The sequence below is a fragment of the Lissotriton helveticus genome, chromosome 5_1, assembly GCF_964261635.1.
Source record: "Lissotriton helveticus chromosome 5_1, aLisHel1.1, whole genome shotgun sequence".
Lineage (NCBI taxonomy): Eukaryota > Metazoa > Chordata > Amphibia > Caudata > Salamandridae > Lissotriton > Lissotriton helveticus.
This window is the reverse complement of record NC_136065.1, coordinates 1,342,050,796-1,342,075,469: the sequence shown is the minus strand read 5'-3', so window position 1 is coordinate 1,342,075,469 and position 24,674 is coordinate 1,342,050,796. Positions and strand designations below refer to the sequence as shown.

The following is a 24,674-nucleotide window of genomic DNA, read 5'->3' as shown; positions in this document are numbered from 1 at the left end:
AAAAAAATACCCCATACTTTCACAGATGGATATATCACTCAAATGTGCACCAATGTGGAAAAAATGTGAACAAGCGGGGTAGCACCTCACATGCGCAACACCCAAGGGGCCGGCTGGTTAGTAATCACCAGTAATGCCCATGTTTCTCATCATAGGTTGCTACCCCGTCAAAACAAAAAATTGTCATGCTAAATGTCCAGAAAAACAAGAAATAACTGTGAACGATGTTGTGAAGTTAGCAGACTAGTGGTTGTGGGTGGAGACAGGGGGAGGGCAGGAAGAGGAGGAGCAGGAGCGAGGGAAGTTAGTTAGTGTAGGGACAGGGCAGGAGTAACAAGTGAGTAATAAAGCTCCAGTTAATACAAGTACATGTGTCTGTAGTTATTGTAGCAGAATGCTACAACTGGCGACGAGGGTGGGATACAGCAAGCCCCACTGTGTGCAGAGCCCCACGAAGACGCCCTGTCCCAAGCAGCTGTGAAAACGCTGCTGAACAGAACCACGCTGCCGCCCGGAGGTCGAGGCCAGCAGCTGTCGAGAGTGACCCCCCAAAGTCGGTGAGGGAGCAGAGGGGCTGAAGAAACGTGCGCTGAACTGCTCGAGAGCAAAGCAGTTCGTCGCGCTGAAAGCGCGCCTCACACTGGAAGCGTGTGTCCTAAGTGCAGAGCCGGTGTGCAGGAATCGGGAGCCCACTCCGACCCTGTGGAGTGCCCAGAGAGGAAGAAGAAGTGCCCCAGAGGTGTGGACGGTGTCCACAACGTGCCGCCAGCAAGCGCTGCTGAGAGCGCTGCAATCCGAGCCCGGGCGACATCGGACGTCGGAAAACCTCACGCCCGATGCGTGAGGTTTGGGAGGCCATCGGCGAAACAAGAGCGGGAACTGCGGAGGCGAGCCGGGAGCCCACCCCGATCTCACCTGATGTCCGTGGTGGTGGTGGAGAAGTGAATCCTGGCGTGGACTGCCCCAGAAGCCGACCGCCGGTGAGTCCTGAGTGCCCCGAGTGAATGAGCCTGGAGAGCCAGCCTCGTGTGTGCCTGCAGGGACGGCGGCCATCTTAAAGTCAGGCAGCTGGGAAGGACAACCCTGTATAGAGCAAAGGCGGCCATTTTGAAGTCAGGCACTGATGATAAAACAAGCATTGGCGAAGAAACAAGCACTGGTACCTATAAACAAACAAGCATTGGTAAATAAACAAGCATTGGTACCCGAAAATAAACAAGCATTGGCGAAGAAACAAGCACTGGTGCCTATAAATAAACAAGCATTGATACCCGAAAAGAAACAAGCATTGGTGAGTCCAAGTGAGTGTGACAAAGACACCTGCAAACCTTGCCAAGATGTCCGGTGATGAGAGAAATCAGCCTAAGGCTCCAGGTGGGTCGCACCTGCGAGCGCCTGAACCCCTAAAAGTGACCACTGGGGGCACCATGGGTCCCAAATGGCAAGAATGGTTCAAAGAATTCGAGGATTATATCGAAGGATCAGAAGTGACTGAGGACAAAAAGAAGTTGATTGCCCTGTGTAACCTGGCGGGGCGAGAGATCGTTAAAATAATTAAGGACCTTCCTGCCACAGAGGCAGATACTTATGTCAAAGTGCGTGATGCTCTGAATAAGAGGTTCCTTCACAAAAAGAACGTCGACTATGAACGGCACACCTTCCACTCAGCACGTCAAGGGAAGGAAGAACCAATGAGCGCTTTCATGATGCGACTGAGGAGACTGGCCAGGCACTGTGCATTTGATAACTTCTCCACGGATGCTGCAGTAAAATCACAAATAATTGATGGATGTCACTCCGATCAACTGAGGAGACGGTTGCTGAGGAAAGAACACACACTAGACGAGATCGAGGAGATGACACGGATCTTTGATCAAGCAGAGGAGCATGCAGCTGCCATTGAAACAGGGCACAAAGGGAGTCGGGAGGTAGTGCAACGTGTGCACGCCAGAAGTGACCAGCGAAGAAGCTCGAGAGACAAGCAGTGGAGGTCACGCCCGTCTTCTCGTCGAGAACAATCGCGACATCAGCGGCGAGAACCATGGAAGAAAGAAAGGAGATCTGAAAATATAAGAAAGTGTTTCCGGTGTGGATATGACTACCCCCATGTGGACAGCTGCCCTGCCATGGGCCAGAAATGCCGGAAATGTGGCAGAACAAATCATTTTGAAGCAATGTGTGGAGAGTACCACCAAGAGAGAAGAGGCGGTACAAACAATACAGTGCAGCCTGAGCCACGAGGAGGCACCTTAAGAGTGTCCCGTTCTGACGGCCGAAGACACTATGCACGAGCGGTTCCAGATCAAACGGACCTATCGTCAGGGTCGTCTCACTCCAGCAGGGAATCACGTCGGTCCAGGTGGGACCGGAGATCACCGTCCAGGGAGTCCAGGCCGTCATCCCGAGACTCTGTATACACCATTGAATATTTGAACTTAGCTGCGGATCCTGATCAGCTCAAAACATACCCAAGGCTGGACATCAAGGTCGGCAATCATGACACCAAATTTGTACTGGACTCAGGTGCGTCCCTGAACTATATTCCAGTCACTGAATACGAAAGAATGAGCCCGCGTCCCCCTCTGTCGTTTGCACCCGTCAGAGTTTTCACCTGGATGGCCAAGAAGCCACTTCCTTGCCTGGGGAAGTTCTCGACAACCCTTACACATGAAGACACAACCATCTCGGCAGTCATTCACGTCATCAAAGGCCCTGAAGCAGACTGTCTATTGAGCTTGCCCACAGCAGAACGCCTTCACCTTGTAGAAATTCTTTTCAAGGTCAGTGGCAACCGAGATGTGACCAGTCAATTCCCCAGATTATTTCAAGGGCTAGGCAAGTTGAAGGGCTGTCAAGTGCGGCTGCACATCAACGAACAAGTCAGGCCAGTTGCTCAGCATCCACGAAGGGTGCCGTTCCATTTGCAGACCGCAGTGGAAGAAGAACTCCAGGACCTATTAGCCGCTGACATCATCGAGCGCACTGAAGGCCCAACTCCATGGGTATCTCCAGTAGTCATTGTCCCTAAAAAGGGCACCGCCAACAAAGTCAGACTCTGTGTAGACATGCGGTTGCCCAACACTGCTATTGAAAGAGAGAGACACCCAGGACCGCATTTGAGCGACATGATCGCAGCTCTCAACGGAGCTAAGGTGTTCTCCAAATTGGACTTAAATAAGGGGTACCATCAACTGGAACTAGAGACGAAATCCAGATACATCACCACATTTGCAACCCATCTTGGGTTGTTTAGGTATAAGAGGCTCAGCTTTGGAGTTTCTTCAGCAGCTGAAATATTTCAAGAGGCTATCAGACAAGTCATCCAGAACATTCCTAACACGCTTAACTATAGCGATGACATTCTTGTGTATGGCTCTGATCTACGAGAACATGACATTGCACTCAATCGTGTCTGTCACGCACTACTGGAAGCTAACCTGACCCTGAACAAGGACAAATGTGAATTTCATCAGGACACATTAAAATTTTTGATCACATCTTCTCCAGTGCTGGCATGAAGCCTGACCCCGACAAAATTGGGACTCTGAACAACACCAAGAGTCCTCAAGACGTTAACGAGCTCCGGTCATTCCTCGGGATGGCCAGTTACTGTGCCCGGTATATCCAGGACTACGCAACGATCAGCCACCCCCTCCGCATCCTGACCAAACAGGGTCAACCATTTGAATGGACTCCACAATGTGAGACAGCATTCAAAGACATCAAGAAGGCAGTGGCTACTGCAGATCACCTGTCATACTTCAATCCACAACGGAAAACGGAAATAACTGTGGACGCCAGCCCCGTTGGGCTTGGGGCCATCCTGGCCCAGTATGACAACGATTCAGATCAACGTCGAATTATTGCTTATGCGAGTCGCAGTCTAACTGACCCAGAGAGGGCATACTCGCAGCCCGAGAAAGAAAGTCTTGCCGTAGTGTGGGCATGTGAACACTTTCATGTTTTCATATATGGTAAGCATTTCACTCTAATTACAGACCACCAAGCCCTTGTCACCATCTACGGAAATCCCCGGTCCAAGATGCCCCCAAGAATCGAGAGGTGGGGCCTAAGGTTACAGGAATACACATTTACAATAGTCCATAAGCCGGGGAAGTCAGAAAACCCGGCTGACTACATGTCCAGACATCCACTCACATCGTCAGCCTCTAATCCCTCTATTGCAGAAGAATATATACACTTTGTGACAGATCGAGCTCTCCCTCCTGCCATTCCAATGGACACCATCCGTGAATGTACGTCCCAAGATGTTGTCATGCAGAAGGTCTTGCGCCGCCTTCGACACAACAGGTGGAGGCATGATCCTACGGACACAGAGACTGATCAGCTCCTCAAACAGGAAATGCAAGCTTTCCAACATGTAAGTGGTGAACTGTCTGCCACCACTGATGGCATACTGCTGAGAGACCAGCGAATTGTGATCCCTACCAAGCTGAGACAAGGAGTAGTTGCACTTGCTCATGAAGGTCATCGGGGTATTGTATCAGCCAAGCGTGCACTGAGAGAGCGAGTATGGTTTCCATACCTTGACCAAATGGTGGAAGCCACATTGAAGGATTGTCACCTCTGTCAGCTCACAAGCAAAAATGACCCTCCAGCACCATTGAACATGACCCCCCTTCCACCGGGAGTGTGGCAAGAGATTGCCATTGATTTCTATGGACCCCTGTCATCGGGCAAATACGTGTTGGCCATCATTGATGAACACTCCAGATATCCATTTGCACACTTTGTACCGTCAACCAATGCTGCGAGCACTCTCAAAGTGCTTGATGAAGTCTTTGCGGCTTGGGGAGTTCCCTCTAAAGTGAAGACAGACAATGGGCCCCCATTCAATGGACAAGACTTTGCAGCGTTTGCAAAACACCTAGATTTTCACCACCGTAAGATCACGCCCCTCTGGCCACAGGCCAATGGAACAATCGAAAGATTCATGGCCACACTCAAAAAGACTTTTCAGCATGCAACGGTAGAGGGAAAGGACTTACAAGTAGCCCTCAATGAGGTCCTCCGAGCCTATCGGACAACCCCTCATGCAACCACAGGGCAGTGCCCAGCGACTCTCATGCTGGGACGTCCCATGCGGAACCGCATTCCAACGTGGGAAGGGGCCTTACAACCATCAGTGTCACCTGCTCGAGAACATCAAGAGATGAGGGTGACTGACAAACACCGGAAAGACAAGATGAAGACATATGCAGATCGACGGAGAAGAGCAAGGTCGCTCTCGTTACATGAAGGGGACCAGGTACTTGTCAGACAAGAGCAGCAGAGGAAGACTGACTGCCCTTTCAAGGATGAACCGTTAGTAATCACGAAAAGGAAAGGAACTATGTTGACTGCCGAATCTGAGCAGCGACGCATCACCAGAAACATTTCACACTTCAAGAAACTATCGCAAGACACCCCCGAAACTGCATCCAGTGAAATAGCCATTCCTGGTTCGGCTGAACCACGGACAGCTGATTGTGAGAACCTCAGTCCTGCCGATGAAACACCGGACAGCATTGGTCCGAGTGTCAAATCGCCGCGACCTCAGAGGAGTACACGTCCACCCAGGAGACTTATTGCAGAAATGGACTAAGAAGTCAGAGTTTCATTTGTTTTGTTACAAAGGGGGGAGATGTTGTGAAGTTAGCAGACTAGTGGTTGTGGGTGGAGACAGGGGGAGGGCAGGAAGAGGAGGAGCAGGAGCGAGGGAAGTTAGTTAGTGTAGGGACAGGGCAGGAGTAACAAGTGAGTAATAAAGCTCCAGTTAATACAAGTACATGTGTCTGTAGTTATTGTAGCAGGATGCTACAAACATCTGTGTCAAAATAACACAATTCAACCCCTTGCAGTTCAATTTGAAATAAGCCACACACTCACTTCTGAACCACTTTTATTCCAGACTTGTGTGTTTATTGAAGTTAAACCATACTGCATGTGTGCAAACCACTTAATGATGGGCCGACATGTTTCATTGCCTGTCAACTGTGGCGTTAATTTCTTCCGGGCCCGAGGACTTTGTCCACCTTTTCTGGACCCTTATTATGGACACATGTTTGGGCCCGGCAGCATCACTGACCCACAAACAGACGTGCAGAATCTGTAACAGTGAAGGACATATCTAGCAGATCGTCCTAACTTCCTTGGCTAGAGTTTGGGGACAAAGTGGACCGCTACCTGTCCGTTAAATAAGAGCACGGACCGGTGCCAGGATGTTGTAAATAGCTCCTAGAACCAAAGTTTAGCCAAGTTCTGATTGTGCCAGTGAGGAAAGGTGAGAAGACCAAGAGGGGTGGCCATGGCAGTCTGAATATTCAGAGAGGGCAGGTGAAACATCAAGTTGAAACATCATTTATTGAACTATGTTTGCTTACGCTATAGTCGTGTCACTGTTCTTTAGATTATACAGATGTGGGTACTGTAACCTCAGGTGGAGTCTGGGGTGCACCATGGGGTTGTGTGCAGCCCGAGTGCCAGTCATTGTAGCCTGTATTAGGTGGAGTCGCCTGGAGACCTGAGATTGGGGCGTTGTAGCATCAGGCAGGCCACCTGCATCATGGGCGTTGGATGTAGCCTGAGGTGAACTGTTGGGTACCACACGACGGTGCAGATGGAGGTGTAGTTATTGCTTTGCCAGGCTTTCAGTCTCTCGTAGTGGCATTGTTGGGTGAAGAGGGTTCAAGAATATACACACATGTATCAGAACCCCCCTCCCCCCGACACTGCAAGAAATCGGGGTCCCTAACTTCCTGTGACTTGGAATTTAAAGTCCTTCAGTGTGATGAACTGTCTTGTCACCGAGTTGGGAAGTTCACGAGCCGGCTTCCATCCGTTTCTCCCTTTAGGTGTTTCAATGGTCATAGGAGGCGAACGGTCCGGCAGACGCCCCCCAGCACGTTTTGCACCGTTTCCATTCAGTGTTTTTCAGCACAACACACTGCAATTATAGAATTGACGGAGTCGTGGGGAACGCCTAACGTTCAGCGTCATGTCACCTGGATGCTAAAGGTCAGAAAGGGTCTTCGACCAGCAGTGGATGGCCATGAGAGGGCGCGGCTGAGGTGCCTTGGCAGAGTTGTGGCCCCGTTGAGGGGAGATTGGCTACAGGAGATACTCCCTGCGGAGACACAATTTGTGTTGTTCAGACGGGCGATGCTTTCATATTCCATGTTGTACATTGCTGCCCCCAGCACTCGGAGAGCTCGTGCCGATAGACATCATCACACCTCCATTACGCCCCCATCACGCTGCACTCAGCCTGCAATTGTGGGGGCGGGACAGCAATCACCCTGTGTACTCATACACCTTGCGCGGTGTGCAGGGTGTCTGAGCCCACCTCTCTCTGACCTCTCGCCCTCATCTCTCCTCCTCCCCCTCACTATCGCAAGGAGGGGGGGGGGGCACGTAGACGCGCCACGCACTCTCAGCTAGTGACATGTCGGCGGTATCTTGGCAGCATCTGTGTTAATTGAGAGCCCCAGGTACACAGACGGGGGCAGGTAATCCCTTCACGGCGGAGACTGTTGCGGAATGTGGGCCGCCGGCCCAGCGGAGGCTTCGGCATGCCCGAATCTGCATCCTGGTGCAGGGTAAATAAGTCGACTTTAAGGCCGCCTCGTCGACCGTGGAGCAGGCCGGGGCGGCGTGAGGTAACACAAGCTGCGGCTTGGCACCCGAGCGGGGCAGGGACCCGCGCTCCTGAAGGCATGCACTTCATGGAAATATGTGAACAAAGTCCCAGTGTGTTCCTCCCCCTGTGCCAGGCACTGGTCCTATAAGAGCATTCCTCTAATGTGAAATCTTAGTTCCCACAGCCCCAGCGCTCCAGCCTCACAGGTAGGAACGAGCTCTGCCTGCCCTTACCACCGCCGAGGAAGGGGTATTGTTTCACCAATGTGCCACCGATTTCAACACCTCCCTTCACACTGACAGATAATGTAGTTGTTATTAGCATAGCTTTATTGATGATTTAAAATTCATACACAATCCAGGTTGTCGGCAGAGAATGCATTAAAATAGTAAAAACACACAAAATGCAATTTTATACCCGTACATTCGAGAAAGTTTAGAGAGGGAGCTATAAACACTAATTGAAAGCCACGGCATTTTAACATTCTTAAAATGAATGTAAAGTCAAAAGTAAAGTTTGGGAAGGGTGCAAGGCAGGGTCAATAAACTACCTGTCTTTAACTAAATGTACAAATTAATAATTAAAGCACGTTTAAAATAACCTGTTTAAAACTTTGTATTCCATAAAAATACATTGTTCCAATTTTCGCTCTTAAGATCGTGAGAAACCAAGAACAAGTATTTAAACAAACACACTTCCTGACATAATTCTGTGCTACAGGTTGGAGGTTGTACGTATACTGCAAGGGGCGTTGTTTCTAATTAAAATGTAAAATCAATAAAGATACATTTTAAAACTTGCATCAATCATAACGTACCAAGAGTCTATATGTTCCTGTGCATTATCGGAGTGGTGTTGATTTGGGGGAAAGAAGCATGGTGTGCGAAGTTACCTTTGCATACTGCTCTGTGGCAGTATTCCTGCTATGAAATGAACACTTGTCACCCACCATCTCTACCCACCATCTGTATTTAATTCCAGGGATAAGGGTATTTTCAGAGTGTATGTCACTGGCTTGCTATTGCTGTCCTTTCTCGGACAGTAGTTCTTGCTGTGAGAAGAAATCTTTGAACCACCATTTTGACCCGCTTGGTGACAGCAATTACCGGAGTAAGACCAGTGCACCCTTCACCAATGTAAATATTTGTCCACAGCCACAATGTGTTGCGTCCCTCTCTCTGGTAGTCATTTTTACTATTGAAAATTTCCAAATTAAGGCACTTTTGGAAACACAATCTAATTTCTGTCTGTGAGATCTAGTCTTTGGAGAGGAACGTTCACCAAACAAGTTCTGTTCTCACCACACCATCCTGTTAAGTCCCTGTTGGCTCATCCCAGCTCTATGAAATCCTGCCTAATAGAAATGGGAGTTGTGCTTGTGGTATGCACATCCTTTGCCCTCAGACTATCTAGGCCTTCCTTTCTTGAGCGTTGCCCTCCAACTGATCTGTAATATTTCAAGCAGCCAATAAGATCAACTCACTGAGCGGTCTTGTTCTGTAGATTACCAATTGAAACCGGGTTTGTAACATTTGTGGCTAAGATGCCACTGGGAACAGCTCAGGTCCAGGGAAGCTGCTGTTTTCAACTCACAGAAACATGGCTCTGATGATTTAAGCTGTTCCAGTGGACGCCAGGGTCTCCCTGGTATATTGAGGCCTCTTGCTTGGCTTCGACTCTCGGCTGGCCTGGCCTGCTGAGCCTTCTGGGGCTTTGTTGTGCAGGGGCACCTGTCAGTTTGCATTTCATATCCGTGGGTTGAAGGCCGGGGCTGTGTTGACAGTGGATCTGACATGGAGGAAGAGGCCAGATCCACTGAGGTTTACACAGCTCAGTGCACGGACCAGCGGACAAAGCTTGTGGACATGCACTCGGAGAAAGTTAAAAGAGAAGCGCTGTATTCTTTCTTAATCCAGTGGATTTAGTCGACACTTTTAATTAGAGATATGGTGCCAGAGATGGGGATTTTCTGTGACCTTTGTAAAGCACAGGCCAGCCAAGTTCAGTTGTCTGGCTGCGGCAACGCTAGTTCACAGGGCACCATGTCCTGCAAACATTTGTCCTAGGGAATTGACACACCTGATCCCACATTGAACATGGTTGTGAAATTGGAAAGGTCGGTTTACGCAAGGGCAGCTTCCAAAGAAAAAGTGAACTTTCAGCTTTTGAGATACAGCCCTCGCCATCAGAAGTTATAACATCTTCCTAACTAGCCAAAACTTAATTTTGCACCACCTTTTAAACGTGATCAGTGGTGCATATTGTCTTTGTTACTTTCTGTATGAAGAATAAACATGAAAAAGATTGTGCCTTGTTATTTTCAGAGTGTGTGCAGTATAGGGCTTACAAAAAAAGTTTGTATGCGTAGTGATGTTGTTGCTTCTGATTTAGTTTAGTGTCGCATTCTCCCATCTGCTGCTCCAGGGAGGCAGGTAGGTAGGTATGAATGAGTGGTGTGGTTGTAGATCTCATTCCAGCTGTCGCACATTGAGGGATGCAGCATAGAGAAAACAATTAGAAGATGTTTCGTGCCCAGGTGGTGCTACCCAAAGTCAAGACGGATGAGTCTGAGGCTCTAAAAGAAGAGTACGGCTGAGGCAAAGGCAGTGAGATGTCCAGCTCAAGCCAGATGCTCTGTCTGAGACTCCACAGTTTTACTCTCAGCATCAGTTCTACCGCTCAGGTGTACCAAGTTCCGTTAGAGGGGCTTCCAATACATCTATCATATCTTTACTTAACTTTGCTAAAAGACCAAGCAGCGATTAGTTTCCAGCACACCTTGACGCCTGTGTGACTAAATCATCATCTAATGTGGGACCTGTGGCCTTGGTTCCCTTGGCAAAAGCAAATCTGGAATACTCTCTCATTAATTATTGTCACTATTGACTCAGACTTCAACTAAAACCTTTGCTGATGTGCCAATAAGTCTCATGTTTTAGAAGACCCCAACAGCTGTCGCAGGAGGCCAAAGCATGTCACTGGTGTGATTTTCAAAGGGCAAAGAAACGGTGAAAGGAGTGTAGTGTTATTCAGGAAGTAGAATAAGACAAAGGGATAAAAATAAACTTTTGTAGTCAATGTGACTAAAAGTGAATGTATGACAACTCTCTTATATGGTAAGCATACTGGAGTATAGACTGTTCATTAACTACAAACTTGGCAGAAAAAGGAACTGATGCAGTGAGAGAGAAAAAATGATTTGCTCAGAATCCACAATTTGGCCAAGTGGGGATGCTAGAATCACTAATGTATTTGATTTTCCTACTTGCATGTTTGGCAAGTTAGCAACAAGGCCATTTCTAAATACCTGTTTTAAGACTGCATATCCCATCAAATATGGAAATTGTGGGGGGTTTTGTTTGTGGGTTCATGCACAACTTAACTGTGCTACCAAAAGAACTCTTTTTTATTACAAAAACACATTATAACATTGGAATACTTCGACAATTTCATTGAAAATGATAAATTGGCCAGAGCTTGGCATGCAACCAGTGGGAAATGTTAAGCCTTTGCAGTAGACATGGCGTTCCCTTCATTGATCGATGGTTCGCTCTAACCAGGTCACATAGTACTGCTCTTGTACATTTGCACGGTATGTGCTCGCCTGGCATGTGTGGGCTGCAGGATTTAAGCTTCAACTGGAATGTTCTTTTTCCCTGTCCAATTCCTAAACTTGGTGATCTGACTGCATCATGACACAGGCATCTGATCTGTTTGTGTTTTTTTCTTCCCCTTCTCCTCCTCAATACTCAGAAATGGCAAGCCCTCAGCGGTACCTGGGAAGCAGCCTGGTAGCCTGGAACAACCTGGCCATTACCATCACCACACCATGGCACATTGGGCTGATGTTCCGCACACGCCAACCAAACGGCATCCTTCTGCGGGCCTCTGCTGAGCAGGCATCCACCATCACCCTGCTGGTAGGTGGTTTATGGTGTAACTGCGAGCACACGTGGGTCATACAGGGGGTTGTGGATGGGTAGACTTCTGAACTTCTAACCTGGATATCTGTTTGCCCTCTACGATGAAGCTTACTGTAGCCTGGGTTACTAGTCAACCCTGTCCAGAGCACGCGCCACAAACTAAATTGTCTCATACCTCGTAGGCAGCTATCCCTGTTAACCTGCTCGATATAACAGCGTAACGACTTAAGAATGATAATTGGCAGTATCTAGCTCATCAAGCTTCCAATCCTGTGTCCTGCAGGTTCTATAACGACATTTTCAGTGAACTGTCTCAGCAGTTTCCCTAGGAATATACTACAAAAGTTCACACTCCAAAATGGCCGCTGCGATTAGTGCCCTGCCCATCCTGTGCTTGTGACTCGTGCTCCAGGGCACATGTGCCCCGAGCCGCCCACTCATGTCCTTACTGCCAGAGGGCTAAACAGTGCTTAATTTGAGCCAGTGGTTTCCAGTGCCAGGCACCAGCACTTAATTGTCAACAGCTCACTTATGATAGTCTGCCACGTGGTGGCGCTGCTCATCATATTTAGAGATGAGCAGAACAACCGTTGCCTATATAAACCGTTACTTATAAAAACAATATGCATTAAAAAGAACTAACACCTGCCTCCCCAGTCATTCCTTTAACTTTGGGGACCTGGAATAATCTGAACTTTCGCGCTTGCAGGCGAGGGAGATGATTAGCAGTTGTTTTGGTGCCGTCATTGGCAGCGATGACGGCGCAATGGGTGGTGCCAGCTGCAGTGGCCTCCTGGCCACGGGCCTGGCACTTAGTATTTCACAAATTGAGCACTGAAATCATCCCAGGCAAGCCCTTGCTTCTTCGTGGTGCTCCATGCGTTCTAATCGGGGCGCCTTGAGCCCATCTCTGCGTAGAGCGCCGCATAGGCCCTGGCCTGGCGCCACCTGTGATCAGCTCCATCGCACAGTTGATTCAGGGCAGTGCAGGCTGCATTAGGACTTTGTCAGTCAATGGGTACATACACCCCTTTTTATATCCCTTTATACAACCTCTGCCTCCTCCATCATACAGCGCATAGATTCCCCCAGTGTTTGCCACCTTCATCCAGCTATTGGGAGGCAGTGCTATCTGTTCTTGGGCTCTGTTCTCCCCCTGTGTCCCAATGCTACCACCACTCGCCTCTTGCTCCATCGCACAGACCATAGATTCCCCAGAACTCCTCTGCAATCGAGCAAGCCGTGGGCTGCTTGCATTCGGCACTGTATGCTACAGAGAGGACTGCAGTGCTAGTAAATCTGTCAATCGTGGCAAGTGCGCAGAAATCATGTCTGTTACTGCAGCGCCATCTGCTGGACCTAGGCTAGATCTGATCAACACTGGAAATGCAGTTCAGCTATAAACATTACATAGTCTAAGCCACTGCTTTAACAACATTGGATTGGTCTGTACGTTTTTATTACATAAAAAGCGCACTAGAGCAATGTGGTCCAGTCTGCACCATAGTACAATCTTACATAAAAATAAATAATGACTCTCTCCCTCGGTCAGGACATATAATAAGTCCATTCTGCCACCTCGAGTGTACTGTTAACATTTAGAGTAGGATGGGATTCAGACTACATTCCTAAATTACTTACTCAGAAGCAAGGAGTGTTTAGTTACAGGGACAGTAAACAATTTTAATTTTAGATTAAAGTAGAACTACTGTTTAATCTATAATAATTAGCATGCTCATGTACCTTTACTGTTGATCTCGAATTCGGTGTTCCCTGTGATGTTTTGTAATTATCGTCAAATGCAAATCGTCGTCCTAAATTTTCCACTTTTCGAGAACCATTTTTCTGTCATTAGCCTCTGTGATGTCTCTATGCGACTCTGTGTTTTCCACACAGCGAGGCTTGTTCAAGCAAGTGGTTTGTTGATGGGAGTAGACTGGCAGAATACATTTATTTAGATGTGCAATTTTGTGTATTTTCAGCATTTAATTCTGTCCAATTTCCAGTCTATTGTATACTCTAAAGCACTATTTATTACAAGTGGGGCGATACATTCCGAAGTGTTCACTAACTCATTTTACTGGACATATTGGAGTTTAGAAGTCATGGTTGCACCTATTCTTCCACATCCCCCGCAATTTCACCAGCAAATTTAATCGGGACAAATCTGCCGATATTTACTGGGGGAAATACACGTTTAAATATCATACATGCACTATTCAGTTTAGTAATACCAAATTATGCCACAAAGAAAGACAAATTATGCTGCTTAATCTAACACATACTGTCCTAGCGGTAATTCATTATTTTTTACATTTTTACATGCTAACATTGCCTGGGCAAAGGCTTCAGGTCATTAGTACCAGTTTAACATCTGTGGTCAAATCAACCTTTGCTAAGGGCCCTCTACTGCGCGGCAAAACATGTTGCTTTGTTTTTAGTAAAGTTTGATCCTTTTGAGCTAGAAACTATTTTTTAAATGTTGAAAACATTATTTAAATTTAAATCTGCAAATGATGGAGTAGATTATGCGGCAAATGTGCGATAATTATGCATACAATTCCACAGTCACAGAATCCCGTAATTCCAGTGGCTCTGCCTATGGATGTGTAACACCCTGTCAAAAAGTGTACGTTTTATCGTGTCCAGATTTTTAAGTATTTGTCTCCGATAATCACCAGGGTTTAAAAAAAAATTATATTGCATAACATGGGTGCATTCAATGGACGGGGGTGGTGTGGTATGATGTGTAAAAGACTTTGCGACCGATCTCTCCTTTTCTGTGTCCCTCTTCTTTGCCTTGCTTCTCCTGGGCAGTTAAGTGACGGCCATGCCGTGATGACCCTCCACCGCACCAGTAGTCGCGTGTCGATGCTGAAACTGGACCATGTTAAGGTGAACGATGGAGACTGGCATTACCTGCAGCTGGAGATGAGAAGCCGGAAGGACAGTCCAGAGGCCCATGGCGTGGCAGTCATGACCTTTGATTACGGTCTCCATGAGGTATGAGGAAAGAATGGAAAAAGCGATTTGCAGTGGTGTACGTAACATCAGCCCCCGCAGCCCCTGTGGTGTGAGAGGGCCCCCTCTGGCACTATGCATGAGGGGCAGGCCCCTGGCCTGAGAACTCCTGACTGGGTCTGGAACTTAGGGCCCCCATGTACTTTGTAGGGGGGCCTCCTCAAGGTTTGTTATGCCACTGGCGATGTGCAGCACCTCTGAATGTTGAATATTCCTGTACTGTCACCCTATTGCTCACAGCTCCACCACAGCATCGCCCAGTTTGCAGCAGCGTTCTATTGTAGTACAAGGATCCCCGAAGGCGTCTGTCTAGACACCTTGTTTCTGATTGGTAGCATCTGGATATCTTAGGGATTTTGGGGCTCCTGGGCACAGTGTATTTTGGGGGCCCCTGTTCGGAACAGCTTTGGATTTATAATCAAATTTCTGTTCTTTCATGCCCTCTTTGGCCAGTTTACTGACTGTGAACAGGCACCCTCGTCCAAACACTAAGGGGAATATTTCACGAAATAGTCACGCAGTGCAGCAAGTCACCTTGTGCTTCACTGCATGACAGGGAAAGAGCAGGAATGCACTGTATTTAAGTCAGTAAAGCACATTCCTGCCTTTTTCCCTGCGCTGGCACCCATTTGGCAGCATAGCACCAACGCATGCACCCTTGTGCAAGTGTGGAGTGCCTCTTTTGCATACAAGATTGTTTTTTTGCAGGAATGGGCACTTTCCTGCACAAAAACAATCCCTAAGGCATATTTCTTTTTCTGTGTGTGCCGCAGAATGCAGCACACACAGAAAGAGGAAGTAATGAGTAGCAATAAAGATATTTCTCCTCGTTAACACCTCCCCTAGTAAGGTATATCTTTTTGGGGCATTCCCAGGTTTACCAATTCTGGTAAATCTGGGAATGTGTCAAAATCTATGGAAGTTCCATGTGAACATCCACACAGAGCCCTTGAAGTGCCAAAGCATCAATGTGTGCTCCGTTGCTTTACTCCATATTAATGGAGCCTTTCAGGGCCACACAAAGTGGCCTTGCGTGGTTTCATAAATCTCACTTAAGGTTTGCGTTCTGCATGTACCAGGTTGTGTGGTGCAAGCGCAAAGCAAACCAAGTCTTAAATATGCCCCTCAATGTGGTTAATTCTAATAATGCGGGATAACGACATGTGTTTTCAATATTGTAACACAGCAGCCACTCACTAATATTACTGCAAATAATCTCTGTGACATCCTTCCTTTTCTCATATGTGAGGTCTTGTTTTGATCTAAAAGAAACTGTTTTATGGATTTTGCTTGCAACATAAACACATTTCTCTGCAAAACGTCTGTAACAGACTCTCACATATCACTCAATTTATAAATAAACTAGCAGCCCGTCCCGACGTTGTCCGGGAGCAACAGGCTTCCCCGATCCCCGCCCGCCCCGACATTGTCCAGCAGCCCGGCCCCCGACCGGCCTGTCCCCCGCCTGCCCCGACCCCCGCCTGCCTCGACAAGGGTCCCCTCTGCCCCGCCATGGGTCCCCTTACCTCAGCCACCGCTCCTCCCGCCATGTCCGCCGCTCCCTTACCTCAGCAGCCGCTCCTCCAGCCTGTCCGCTGCTCGCACTGCTGCTGGCCTGTGCGCTGCTCCTCACGTCACCGCTCCTCCCCATGCCATGTCGCCGCTCCTCGTCTCGCTCCTGGACGCCGCTCCTCCCCGCGCTCCTGACGTGAGCACGCACGTCGCGGCCGGCGCTACTTCGGAGGGACTACTTTTTTTTTACTGTAAATTTTTTAAATAAAGTTTTTTTTATTTTTATTTATATAACCTATAACCATCTACACACCCTGACAATTCCAACTGTGTATCGGGTGTGTGGATTGGCGTTGTGGTTCCCGAGTTTACCCGCCTCAAAGGCTGAAAGTTCTTCCTTTATTATAGTAGTATAGATTAAAGAAAAACAGTATTTAAAACAATCTGTTTAAGCGTTATTCAAGTTCATCAGGGCAAGACTCTGCAGAATAGAGCTGGCTCTATCAGGGGGCCTCCTCAAGACTGGGGCCCTGGGCCAGAAACCCACTTTGCCCATGCCTTAAAAAGTCAATTCAGAACAGCACTGGCTGCTGTTTCAGTGCTGAAATGTACCTGCAGCTCGACTGTGCACGTGCAGCCCGATCAGCAGCATTGTCGGTGCTGGTTCCTCGCACACAGGTACAGTGCACCAACATTTGGCTCACAACACTGTTGTTTCAGAGCTAGCCTCTCGCACACAGTTCTTAACTTTTGCTCTTTTCCTGTAGGTTGTCGTGGACATGAACACTGAACTTCATGGAATTAAACTGCGTAACTTGAGTGTGGGAGGTGTGGCCAGCGAGGGCGGCGGAGTCCAGCAGGGTTTCCGTGGATGTATGCAGGTGAGGAAGGGGAATGGCCTGTTCTTTAGCAGTGTTACTGCACCAAATGGGCTTATGCTCTTTGCTTCTAACCTGCGCGTGTGCATGACATGAAGCACGCTACCTCCTAGCTGGCTCAGTATCATGTTCCGCTCTAAAGTCAGTTGTTGCTAATGCTGGTTGTGTGTCCTCCATATAGAACGAGGTACTGTATATGTCTTCTGCTAAAATGTGGTGAACAGTTCAAAATATGACCTATTAAAAAAAAAAAGTGCAATGTACATTTTGTAGGTGATCTGGCTGCACAGAGGCCCAGTTCACTCATCTAGTCCTGGCTTTTTAGCCAACACACAGTGCATTCTGGGACCTGCAATTTTGGTTTTATCTTGGCTTTGAAGGTTTGTATATCTCACACTTGCCTGGGTAACAACATAATGCACATCAGTGGGGTTGGTGGGAAACAATACAAGCTAATCTACATTAAAATGAGATTTACACATATACAATTAGAACACATTCATATAATAATTACATTACAATTCAAGTATTTACAATTTTACCATTTTTAATCACAGAGAAATAAGTGTGTTGCCTAGAATCACACGATTTTCAGGAAACAGCTGAAGCCAGGCGCTATAACTCTGGTCCCAGCCTTCCACAATGAGCAACTTGGTTTCTAGATCACATGTCCTTCAATAGACCACATATCAATCCTTAAGTCAAAAATCGCATGGGAAGTGATGTTGGCTAGAAAGCCAGGACTGACTGTAGGTGTCAGACATAGTATTAGACTAAATAACCTCTCCGTGGATATCTCTACGTCATGCATGAAAATGAAATCATGGAGCAATTGTCTTTCATAGACCCGCACTCTTCACACCTTGTGGCGCACCTGGAAGCTCATTCCTGGCACTTCCTCCGCTTTGGTATGTGTCCAGGATTCTAGGTTTATGCCTTACGAGATGGAAAGGGTTGCATGCGCTATCTTCTGACTGAGACCTGCAACTTCTTGAACACCTTCACTCCCCTCACACACTTGCAACATGGCCTTACTCACTTTTACCCTTTTCTCACACAAAGTGACAGACTTCGCTTGCACCTTGCTGGCCTGTCCCTCATGTTGTTATTCTTCTTTCACATAGTAAGCTTCTTTTCACTCTGTCTCAGCAGAACCACAATGTGTGTTTAACTGACAGTTTTCCCTGACAATGGCCCCTTCCTCTCACATGGAGTGACCTCCCAGTAGACAGCAACCATCCCCTTGGTTCCATCCACTAACCTCTCCGTCACCTCCATCCTTCACCATCTTTCTTTGGATATGGTCAACTTCCTCTCACATAATGACCCTCAACTCGCTGTTTAACCCTCCCGTCACAGTCACCCACCAACACATACCACTACACTCACACACTGACTCTTCGTTTGCACAGTCACAACCATGCAGTGACCACACCCTTTCCACCTGGTGACCCTCCACACATTGCAACTTTCCTAAAAAACACAGTAATTTGTACACTAACACAAAATAACTCAACGCCCACCCAGTCACCCTTTTCAAACACTTGTTTGGTGTTTATTTAGTCCTTTTCCTTTTTTTTGCCTGATGGATAGGGAGTGCGCATTGGCGAAACCTCAGCTAGTGCCGTGGCTTTGAATGTTAACCAGGCCGAACGAGTGAATGTGGAGCGTGGCTGCAGCGTGCCAGACCCCTGCGACTCCAGCCCCTGCCCGGACAACAGCTACTGCAACGACGACTGGGATAGCCACTCCTGCAGCTGTGATCCAGGTAAGGAACGTGGTCACCGCAGAACGAGAAGATCCACCAGAGGTACTGCGTGTGTCCACAAAAGGGCCCCCACGCAACATATTAGTGATGGTTACAGTTTTAACAACACTTGGTTCACCTAGTCATTCACATCTCCAGAATTCATAAAGAACTGCCCTAGTCTGAGATGTTCAAAAGTTGCTTCAGACACCTATTTGTCCTCCCCAAGGTGCGGTCTCTTTAGACGTCTAAAATGTTTCACCTCTCAGCAAGCTTCAACTTTCCCTTGCGGAATGAGGTGTCACCCTGGGAAGAGTCCAATCTAATGCCTTTATCCTCCTGTCAGTCACTTTCACTTCTGAACAGAAAATGATCTTTCAGGGAGGGAGATCCTGAGTTGTTCAGGAAATGATGTGTGATGTACACTTGCCTCACATAGATGCCAGCACAGCATGGACATGTCTTTACCTTTTTGAACTTGTACTTTTCGGACATTGTTGTCTACTTTTTGATTCACCCTTCCCTGCTATTTCATTGGCCTTCTCAATCACCTCTAAGTCCTCTCTTATTTGTGTATGTCATAAAATAAGGGGAAGAGAAAGAGTTTGAAGGTGATTTTATCATGTACCGCAAAGATAATACCGCTAGGATAAATATACAATACACTAGATAAGGACCGCTGTCTGCACAGACGTAAGGGGAACAATAGAAACCCTATGCGGTCATTACAACTGTTCGAAGAAAACCCTAAAGGACATTGCTTATCCCTTAGATGGGCCCTTGCGTGCTGTTTCGTTGGCTTCTCTCAATCACCTCAGTGTTCTCTTTTATTTATATCACTGTGCTGATATTGTCTACGTTTGAGAGTCAGCAGAGTAAAGTTTAGATTTAAGTATGAGTAAAGAACTCAAGGGAAACGGTAAACTACCTATAGCTAAGAGTAAACTTTGTATCTAAGAGTAAATAAGAGTAAACTTTGTATCTGGTGTCTCCTAGTTGGAAAGCCTTGGGACTGGAGGGAATACGCACATCATTTAATATGTATTAGGAAGGTGAAATCCATGTTTTTAATGTGTTTCTTGAAAGTGAAGAATACTAAAATGCACCAGAATTATTTTAGAATTCTAATTCGTTCCCTTCATGCTGAAATATATATCTTATTAATACCGATCTAAAATAAATTTAATAATCTGTTTCTTGCAATTAAAAGACATTCAAATGCACTGAAGTATAGCCTCAGGCACAGAACTGGCACGAGTGATCCAAATGCATGATATTACATTAAATATTGTCAAGACTTCAAATATGGCATGGTGCCAGAAAGCAGAGGAGGGAATTTATGGAGATGAATCAAGAATAGAGCAATTTGGCAGTCTTGGGATCTGGACATTGTTGTGCCATGGCGGAATGCTTCGAGCGGATTCTACGCTTTTAATATATTTAAGTTACACATAATTTGAATGGGGGACTGAGTGAAAACTTATCAGCTGTTGGAGACATACTTTTTTGTAAAATGCATATATAGGCTCTGTTTTTATTCTTTTTTAAAACTGTATTAGCAGATAGTCTAACTATTGTTTTTAAACAAATTATGAGAGATTAATAGCTTCATATAGTTTAGAAGCAAGACACGCATTGGAAAAAAAATACCTATGCAAAGTTAAAATAATGCAAGACACCATTACTGGGCCTTGCTCATGCTTCATATAAACATTTGTCTTTTTATTCAGATTTGGTCATACTTTATGTCACTTGTATCCTTTACCTTGGTCAGCTTTCGACTAAGCTGCTAACTCATTTTTCTTTAACAAAATATATATATTTGACTATATATTGTGAATAACAGACGTGACAATGATACTTTATAGGGTGCACAAAAGTGACCAGTTTGTGAAATGCATACAACCACAGGAAGTAGTTGACTAGCTGTAATTATTGTAGGCCTGAGTTCAAAGCGCCCCTGAAATATGTAGCAATTGAATTTTTTGTGCGAGACAGAGCATAGAAAATAAAAAATACACATTATATTTGGTAAGCAGCTATTTAAGTTTGCAGTGTCTGTCTTCCCTTCAAAATTTGTTTGAGTAAAATTAGCAAATCTGTTAAATAACCAAACGTAAATGTGCTTGATATGTCCACTCTACGCTGGGACATTACCTCACACATTTAAAATGTTTAACAAATGTATTTTAGTGCATCTGTGGCACAAGAGCTAAACAATTGTAGAAGCTATTTAGAAAGTAATGCTAACAATAAAGACAAATCACCGTTCTCTACTTCCTTTAAAAATCCACTGTCAGCAGAAAACGATAAATGCTGCACCTTTCACTCTTCAAACCTTTAAACAAGCACTGGCGTTGCCAATAGGTCTCGCAGTAGGAAAGTTGGAGCTATTACAATTGCAAATAACAATGCCTTTTTTTTTTCATTTAAAAAAAATAAAGGGCTTTGTCATTTACAAAAGCAATAGCTCCAACTTTCCTACTGCGAGACCTATTGGCAACGCCAGTGCTTGTTAGCCATGTTGCACAATAGTGCAGCGTTTTTTTAACTTGCAGGCACGTTGTGTGCCACTTGGCTAAAAAAAAAAAAAAAACCATTATGCTCAACCTTTGTATGGAGGAATGGGTAGGAGTGGGGAAATGGATAAGGCGCTACTGCCGGAACTGGGGAGCAGGTTCCAGTGACGGCATTGCCTCAACATCCTGTGATTCTGGGCAAACCACAGAACTTCCCCTGGATAAAAAAAAAAAAATGACTGAACATTTGTAATGTGAATGCAGCTTATGTAAAGCTCACCGATAGCTTCTGGATGGGTCGGTTGAGCACCGCAACAGTGTTTAACACTTCAATATACAATGTGAATAGTCACACCGGTAGGAGGGCGATGATCAATAGTTGTGTTGGTAATTACTTTTTCAAATTAAGCAACGGACGCCATACAACATACGGATGACATTATGCGAAAATGTCTACATCACCGCCAAGAGACTCACGTTCTGGGATACATTACCAATGAATCCATCACCTCTTATTTTTTGAACTACAACAGTTTTGGCGACGCTTGGCTAGACATAACATGGTGTCAGAGATAGATTAAAACCCCGAACACGAACTCAAATCGACGTGTAAAGCAGCTTAGGTGAGGCGTAACAGCAGGGAAAGGTTGAAATGTTGTGTCTAAGCTGACTGGGAAGACACACGTTACACCCTGCGGGCAATGTGGACAAAGGAAAAACTGCCGAAAGACTTGTGCTGCGAAGAAGGAAGGAGATTCAAAATGGCAAGAAGGCTGAGATAAGTGTTTTACGTGACGATGCAGTGAAGTGGAGGAATTGAAACGCAAATGGTAAGGATAGCACAGCTGGGAGTTTAGCATATGAGCGCAGATCCAGAGTAAAAAAGAAATCGGACAGTTAATTGACGAAAGCTGTCGCGTAAAAAAAAAACAGCTGTAAGGCAAGCGAGCAGCGTAATGAAATTGTAGCACTGTTGGAAAGAACACACATACATTGAACTGTTGCACAGCTTAAATTTGAAATGTAAAGTATGGCATGTCCAAGAGCAAGTGCCATAAGCGCAGTGGAAAAGGCATGCAGAGCGAGCAGCAAACCGTTGATTTATTGTCACGAAGAAACTAGAGTGCTGCGTAGGAAATAAATCGATGTCACAAGCGCAAGTGGATAACGAGCCAGAGTGAGGAGTTATTTTATGTCACGCTGTAAGGAGAGTGCAGTGTGAGAAAAGACTTGGTGCCTTAAGCGCTGGAGAGGAACGGGACAGAGCGAACAGCACGCAAGTGAAAAGGGAAGCGGAGCGAGCTGCGAGCTGTTCTTTTGAAGTCACGCATTGAGGAGAGTGCTGCGCATGAAAAGTCTCAGTGGCTGATTTGACTATTAATTAAAGCAGTGTGGTTAACAGCAAATGTGTAAAGACGAACCAGACATTGAGAGCCAAATAAAGTAAAGTAAAACAACCTACTTACAGTAGAAGCTCACTCTGGACGGCAGTTAAAAAAAAAAAAAGACGCGAGTGGTGCGCGCGCAAGAGCGGCCGGGAAACTGAAGTGAAGAGAGTGCGATATTATAGTGAAAGGGGTTGGTGCCTAGGGAGGGCAGGGGCTTGACAGAGTGAAAGTAACTAAACATGAATTGACTAGGAAGGCATCAAAAGGTGTCGGCCATTTTGAATTGGTGAAACGCTTACATGCAATAATGTGCAAGGTTAGTAACAGTGGCGACTGAAAGTCGAAGCCCTTTGATGTGCTGTGATTAGGGGAGGAGAAGCCGCAGAGCGCACGCTGGGCGAAGCCCTTTGATGTGCTGTGCGGCCGTGAATGCGCGTGCTTGTTTGGTCACGTGATTCACGTGAACTTAATGAAAACCGCAGCGCAAGAAGCCCTTGGTTTGACAAGGATTTCGAGCACTTGAATTCTCGCTCCGCTCAATGCGCTTGCGCGCATTGATAGGTCGCGAGACCTAAAAAGGAGAAGCACCCAGTCTCTTCCCACTGTGAGAGTCTCGGTGGACAGGCTGAACCACGAGCAGGCAATATTGTACCGACCTGGCTTAAGAGGTAGAGAGGTGCGCACAGTCTCAATACCAGGTGGGGATGCACAAATCTTGCCACGACTAGTCGAGCACCAATTAGCGGGAACAGTGCTCCTGCTACAAACATGCCACACTGAGTCACCATCTTTATTATGAAACAATTACTTAGGTCCAGCCAAAAGAATGGAAACTGTTTTAAAGTGCCACTTAAATAATTAATATATATTAAATAAAAAACAATTAAAAGCCTTTTTATCCTAGCTTCGCGGTCCAGAGAAAGGAACACTGATAACAATGGATTTGTCCAGCAACTAGCCCTGACAGAGAAACTCTACCTGTTTTGCAGGCCTTCATGCTTCCTGTTGGGAGAGCCGACATATCGATATTTAATCTGCACTCCCTTTAGTCTTGGAGTAGCGTCACCAAAGATTTAGGATTGCCCATCTACATTTCCTCACCCTATAGCGACCATCTGATCATGTCCGAGACTCCCGCGAAAATCCAGGCTACTGTGTCAAACAAGGGAAAGCCCAGGGGAGGGAGGGGCACTGGGGTGGCACCGACATGGTAGATGGTGGCAAAGTGAGCAGGGTAACCCTCCCGTGAAAGAAAAGTCAGAGCAGCAGCAGAAACTGCTGCAACTTCAAAGTATTTTTTTTAAGTATAAAAGTGGGCGCCGTGCACATAAAAAGAGTTAGGCGCATTGCGCCCATGAATTGACTTGTGTGTTTTACAATAGGCTCGCATAAACAAAGGCACGCGGCCACCATTCTCAACAAGCATTAGTAAGGTAGCTCATTTGATTAAGCAGATGCTGTAAATACGTGGGCGCAATGCCAATGATTGTACTTCATTTGCAAAATAAGCACCATCCCGGGATTTTTACTGGGGAGGTTAATAAAACTAAAAGAAGCCAGAACTTTTAAAGCAGTTAAAGAGAGCAAGAGACACAGAAAATAAATGTTGTTTAAAGATTAAGACAAATAAGAGCTCCAGCACCTATTTGTATACAAAAAAAAGCAGTAAGAAGCCGGCTGAAGGCAAATTTGTTCAAAATTTTAAATTTACCCATAAACATTGAAAATTGCAATACGGTTTGCACTTTGTTACCAAAAACCGTAGTTTAAACGCTGGCTCATGTAGCTGAATTAATAAATCCTACATTACTGACATTGGTTTTCTAGAAAGTAACGGAGCCTAAAAGTCTGCCATAGTGTTAAAAATCACAGAAACCAAGGACTCAAGGAAACCAAGAAGAGTTGTCTGTGAATAAGCCTCCTAGTTGTAATGATCAAAATCTTTCAGTCAGCCGCATGTGTGAAATGCAAATCGGACGCGAGAGAAGTCTTTTATCAGGAAAACGGCAACTTGTTTGTGGGTGAAGGGGACACGGGGAGCAGTGGG

General features: G+C 46.2%; 1 protein-coding gene across 2 annotated transcripts in view; it reads left to right on the top strand.

The window, feature by feature from the left end:
• Nucleotides 1-24,674, top strand: part of CELSR2 (cadherin EGF LAG seven-pass G-type receptor 2) — a 325,195-nt gene that overhangs the window by 221,109 nt on the left and 79,412 nt on the right. For both annotated transcript variants that reach the window (XM_078644214.1, XM_078644213.1), the window contains exons 9-12: nt 11,393-11,559; nt 14,380-14,565; nt 16,863-16,976; nt 18,567-18,741. In XM_078644214.1, coding sequence (XP_078500340.1) covers nt 11,393-11,559; nt 14,380-14,565; nt 16,863-16,976; nt 18,567-18,741 — 642 coding nt within the window. The remainder of the gene's footprint in view (nt 1-11,392; nt 11,560-14,379; nt 14,566-16,862; nt 16,977-18,566; nt 18,742-24,674) is intronic.